We start from the raw sequence: 6,000 nt of genomic DNA on the forward strand, positions 1-6,000 counted from the left end.
CTTGTCCGGGGGTTTGGGGATATGCTTTCAGGAGACGGTTAGTCTCACGTTTCCCATCTCTCCTGGTCAGATTGAAGAGCAGCCGGTGTACGAGATCAACCTCTACATGTACATCTACTTTGTTATCTTCATCATCTTCGGCGCCTTCTTCACCCTGAACCTTTTCATTGGCGTCATCATCGACAACTTCAACCAGCAGAAGAAAAAGATAAGTATTTTCTGGGTGCTGCAGCCAGTGTTGCCTCCTGGGCCGCTGGTCCAGGGCAGAACCACAGAATGGCTGGCGTTGGAAGGGACCTTTGGAGATCGCCCAGTCCAAACCCCCTGCCAAAACAGGATGGAGGGGACCCGCACGGTTGTGGGGTGAGGAGACCAGGGCTTAGATGGACCCCAGGGTCCCTCTGCAACCCGAACTGCCGTTATCCATTAGCGAACAAGGAGTGCCGGGCAAACAGTAGCCAGGGATTTGTGTCCTGGCCAGAGCATTTATAGAAGATTTCATTTATGGATGCAGAGGGAGGAGGAGGCGGGGGGACCCCCGTGTTTTCTCTTGCCTATGCCCCAGCAGGCACGGCTGTACGCCAGCGCTGTCGCTTTTAGTCTCTTTTCCCACCCCGTGACCCTTTCTCACCATTTTTCCATGCATCAAGGAAAGACTCAACTTCTGCTTTCAAGCCAGCAGCACGGGACTGACGCCCCTGGGCTGCCGGAGGCGGGGAGCAGGCGGAGGGTGGGTAACACGGAGCACGTTGTTTGCGCCGAGCACGCTCCGAAGCTCACCGAGATGCTGCCAGCAGGATCCAGCCAGCACGTAGGGGGTGAACCCCAGCAGGGCACGGGGTGCCCCGGTCCCTGCAGCATCTCACCTCTGCGGGAGGAAACCACAGCGCTGGGGTGTGCACCCATGGGTGCTGTGAGCTTGGGGAAGCAGCGTAGAAAAGGGCAAGCGGAGAGGAAGCAGGTTTCACTGAGTCAGTGCAGCGAGTAATGCCTGGTAGGAGCTTGGCTGGAGATGCTTGGTGGGAAGGAGCACGGTCAGAGATGCTCGGTAGAAAGAGGTGAGTCCCCCAAGACTAACAGAGGCGATTCCCTTTATACTTTGGAGGCAAAGACATCTTCATGACGGAAGAGCAGAAGAAATACTACAACGCCATGAAGAAGCTCGGCTCCAAGAAACCTCAGAAGCCCATCCCCAGGCCATCGGTATGTTGGGTTAATCACCCTGGAGTGCAGCAGGGAGGGAGCACTTCATGCCACCGGCTGTCCCAAAGTCAATCAGAAGGGTCTAGGGAAGACCATTTGCCAGGGCAAGGAGCCAAATCCTGGCTCCCTGTCGCCACTCTTCGGACGGGACCTTGCTAAGAGACGGGGCTGCCGGGAGAGGTTCCCATCAGGCGACATCCTTTGGGTCTGCTCTTCAGCCCCAGGGCTGCTGGCAAGGGCCAGGTGGGGGTTCACTTTTGCAGGGATTAGGGTTTTCTCCTATTTCGGCTCCCAGCTCCTCTCTCCAAGGGGGTTAGACTCCGGGAAAGCTCAGCTTTCAACGCTCCTAGAAGGGACGTTGGCCCAGCCAATACATACACGGTTGCGACTTGGGTTTGGTTTTGATAGATCTGCTCAAGTGAGGCCTTTCCGTGTGTTTATTTTTGCCCTGACGCATTAGCTGTGGATATAATTAGAAAGCAACTGTCCCCTGTGCCTACACCTCCTGGCCGTGGTGTCACGGTGATGGTAATGGATTTCATCCTGAAAGGTGCTGGGTGTCCTCCTCCCACAGCTTTTGGGGCCACGAGACCTGTGTACTGGCCACAACCCTGAGGTTTTTTACGCTCTTTTAAATACGGTTCCTTCTTCTCTTTCTGTTGTGTCTTTTGTTTTGTGTGTGTCTGTCCCATGTTCCCACCTCACCTCTGGTTCCCCATCATCATGCACATGGCCCTCACGACAGAACAAGTTTCAAGGGATGGTGTTTGACTTTGTTACCAAGCAAGTGTTTGACATAACCATCATGATCCTGATTTGTCTTAACATGGTGACCATGATGGTCGAAACAGATGATCAAAGTGAACTCAAAACATCTGTCCTCTACAAGATAAACCTGGTCTTCATCGTCATCTTCACTGGAGAGTGTGTGCTCAAAATGTTTGCCTTGCGTTACTACTACTTCACTATTGGCTGGAACATCTTTGACTTTGTGGTGGTCATCCTCTCCATCTTAGGTGAGTCCTGCTGGTTCCACCAGTTCCTCGGGGGTCCCACTGGATAATGAAGAGTGGAAATGATCTAGCTGATCCACAGCCACCAAGCAGTCACCGGCCACCCCCTTACACCCACCCCTTGAGTAAGTCCAAGCCAACAGGACCCTGAGACAAGAGGGATGTGAGGCCACCCCATGCCACCAAGCTGGATGAGGGGCTGGGGATGTGTCTCGCTCCTCCTTGGTGTTGGGTTCCCCTTGTCTCTCAAACAGAGCAGCCAGCATTTAACCTTTGAGTCTGTGTTCAGAATTCATTTTTTTAATATGTTCCCTTTGCCACCAGAGGAGCAGAGAGCTGAGTGCCATCAGGGGTGGCCTCATCTCCGCCTATCTGCCCACTCTGACAGATGGAGTAGCTCCATATCACCTCCTCGTGTTGGCTGCAGAGCATGGCAAACTCACCTCTTCTTCATCCCTTCGCAGGTATCGTCCTCTCAGACATCATAGAGAAGTACTTCGTATCACCCACGCTCTTCAGGGTCATCAGGCTGGCAAGGATTGGTCGTGTTCTCCGGCTGATCCGAGGGGCGAAAGGCATCCGGACTCTCCTCTTTGCTCTGATGATGTCCCTGCCTGCCCTGTTCAACATCGGCCTCCTGCTTTTCCTTGTCATGTTCATCTACTCCATCTTCGGGATGTCCAACTTTGCCTATGTAAAGAAGGAGGCGGGGATCGATGACATCTTCAACTTTGAAACTTTTGGGAACAGCATCATCTGCCTCTTCCAGATCACCACGTCAGCGGGATGGGATGGCCTCCTCAGCCCCATCCTCAACAGCGGCCCCCCCGACTGTGACCCTGACCTGGAAAACCCTGGCAGTTCGGTAAAAGGGGACTGTGGCAACCCCTCCATCGGCATCTTCTTCTTCTGCAGCTACATCATCATTTCCTTTCTCATCGTGGTGAACATGTACATTGCCATCATCCTGGAGAATTTCAATGTGGCCACAGAGGAGAGCAGCGAACCCCTCTGTGAAGATGATTTTGAAATGTTTTATGAAACTTGGGAGAAGTTTGACCCAGACGCCACTCAGTTCATCGCGTACAGCACCTTATCTGACTTTGTAGACACCTTACAGGAGCCACTCAAAATTCCCAAGCCGAACAAGATCAAGCTAATCACCATGGATCTACCAATGGTTGCTGGGGACAAAATCCACTGCCTGGATATCCTATTTGCCCTGACTAAGGAAGTGTTGGGAGACTCAGGAGAGATGGATGCCTTGAAGGCCACCATGGAGGAGAAGTTCATGGCCGCGAACCCCTCGAAGGTTTCCTATGAGCCCATCACCACCACTCTGAAAAGGAAACACGAGGAAGTCTGTGCTACAAAAATCCAGAGGGCTTTCCGGAGGTACCTCCTGAGGCGCTCGGTGAAGCAGGCGTCCTACATGTACAGGCACAGTAAGGACGAGGAGGCCCTGAAAGAGGACGCACCCGAGAAGGAAGGTCTGATCGCCACCAAAATGCACGAGATGTATGGGCACGGTGGGACAGACGTGGAGACGGCCCCTGCCTTTGATCTTGCACCCGTTCCCAGCTCAGAGACTCGAGATGCTCCTGGCGAAGCAGAAGCGTGGGATAAGGAATGGGTGGTGAAGGAGTCGCTGGTATAACAGGAGGAGGCTTCCATCTCTCGCCCAGCCTGAAAAGACTTGATTTGTATCTCCTTTTCAAGAGCCCTTCCATAGACAGATCACTAGATCTTAGATATTGAGCTAATTTGAGATATTTCGAGGAGACACCTTAACTTTCGAAGCAGGATCTCTTACCGGTCCTGGTTTTTACAGCTCACTGCACTTGCAAAGAGTTTAATATTTTTATTATGAGAATGAAATGTGAAATCTATCGTTGGTGGAAGAGAAACACTTTAGTTTTGAAATGACGTCATCACGGTAACGATGTTTTTCACACATTAACAAAGGAGGATGGCTGTCCTTTTGCTTAAAGTAATTATTTATTAATGTTATTTCACAATTAAGAGATTTTCTTGTACACTATCCTTCCAGAGTGCAGCCAAGCGGCCAGTGAAAGATGAGCCAAGTGAAATAATATTAAGGATAATTACAGAAAAAACAAAGTCTTCTGAACAAAAATCTCCAATGTCTTAAAGTAGCACCTTTCTTCTTGAATATTTGAATAAGCTTTATGGATTATTTTTTTGTTACATACAGAGAAAGTGCAATTAACGTCTTAAAGATTTGTTTGCATAGCCAAAACCAAAGCATCTGCAGATATGTTCTCAGGGTTAAATATCAGGTTTTAAAGGTCTCTGGATATGCATTGAAATCATAAATCATTCAGGTCTCCGCGGTACGAATGTAAATGGTATTTATATTCATGTTTCTTCACCGTTTTCCTCTTTCATCCAGATTTTGTGGCAGGAAAGGAATGGACAAAGGTCGGGTTTGGAGAACCTTTTCCGAGAACCCCCGGTCCTTGTAACAAAACCCTCTAGGGTTCCTTCAAGCCCCGCAGCGAGTGGAAACGTCCCGCTGGAGCGCTCCTGATTAGCGTTAATTAACGAGACGCATCCCCAGGGGGATGGGAGCGGGTCTTTGAACGGTCGTTCTTTGCAACGAGCTGCTTCAACGGGGTCCCTTAAATCCCATCGTCCACCAGGGGCCTTAACGCAGTGAATGCTCCCACCGGGGTGTAAATCCCAAAATACTGGGGCAGAGCATCCTTCCCTTGGCCGGGGCTCTGGAGATGACCCAGCAGGACATGCCGGGGCCAGGCAGGTCCTCACCAGGAACCCTCTCGGCAGAGGAGGGTTTTCCCAGGGAGAGGGGAAGGGTTTTACTGCTCTTTACCCAGGTGGGGGAAAGAAATTCAAGAAAAACAAGCAAAAGACCCCGAGTTCGTCTCTGGGCTGCCTTCTGCTTTTAAAAGGGGAAAAAAAAACCCAACCCTCTTGAGATCAAACCAAACATGAACCAAAACCTCTTCCAGTTAAAACAAGGGCTGCTTCTTGAAGCCAAATGGTCTGTCTTTCTTTTTTATTATTATTATTATTATTATAATTCTTTTTTTTTTTTTTTTTTTTTCTTGGGCTGATGTTGGCGCTGAGCCGTTACGGATGCCCCATGTTCAGGCTGGCCAGGAGCGGTGCTGAGCTTGCTTGAGTCCACGTGCTGTCGTCGGCCAGGCGGCAGAGCCGGGGTCGCTCTGCTCATCCCGTAGCGTTGTGCTTTCGTTTCCGTGTCGCGTAGGGTGATGCTCCCTGGAACAGGAGCCTGAGCTACTTTCGATGGCGTTTGCCTGGGAAGCATCCGTGGCACGGCGGTTTCCAGCCCGGATTGTGGTTCACAATCGATGCTGCTTGTACGTACGTGTTGTCGGTGATGGAAAAAATGCCAAAGAGCAGGATTCGTGCGCGCTAAAGGCATTTTTCTTTGTACATTTCTTAAAATAAACAACCATAAATGGTCTATTATTACGATATTAGGTGCCTTGGTGTGTGTTAGGGTTTGCTGCGAGGGTGGTGAGCCCCTGGCCCAGGTTGCCCAGAGAAGCTGTGGCTGCCCCATCCCTGGAGGGGTTCAAGGCCAGGTTGGCCGGGGCTTGGAGCAACCTGGGCTGGTGGGAGGTGTCCCTGCCCAGGGCAGGGGGTGGAACTACCTGGTCTTTAAGGTCCCTTCCACCTCTGACCATTCTGTGATTCTATGTTAGAGGGAGAAACGTTTACCCTGCCCCTGGGAGGGGTAAATGCCCCCCTGTCCTGCTTTGCTTCAGGGTAGATG

At 51.1% G+C, this 6,000-nt stretch overlaps 1 protein-coding gene across 3 annotated transcripts in view; it reads left to right on the forward strand.

Annotated features, from left to right (window-relative positions):
* The window catches only part of SCN4A (sodium voltage-gated channel alpha subunit 4), a 44,732-nt gene extending 39,064 nt beyond the window's left edge, over window positions 1–5,668 (forward strand). For all 3 annotated transcript variants that reach the window (XM_063354491.1, XM_063354489.1, XM_063354490.1), the window contains 4 exons: window positions 71–208; window positions 1,099–1,203; window positions 1,949–2,219; window positions 2,681–5,668. In XM_063354491.1, coding sequence (XP_063210561.1) covers window positions 71–208; window positions 1,099–1,203; window positions 1,949–2,219; window positions 2,681–3,873 — 1,707 coding nt within the window. In that variant the 3' untranslated portion in view covers window positions 3,874–5,668. The remainder of the gene's footprint in view (window positions 1–70; window positions 209–1,098; window positions 1,204–1,948; window positions 2,220–2,680) is intronic.
* The last annotated feature ends 332 nt before the right edge of the window (window positions 5,669–6,000 follow it).

The sequence above is a fragment of the Chroicocephalus ridibundus genome, chromosome 17, assembly GCF_963924245.1.
Source record: "Chroicocephalus ridibundus chromosome 17, bChrRid1.1, whole genome shotgun sequence".
Lineage (NCBI taxonomy): Eukaryota > Metazoa > Chordata > Aves > Charadriiformes > Laridae > Chroicocephalus > Chroicocephalus ridibundus.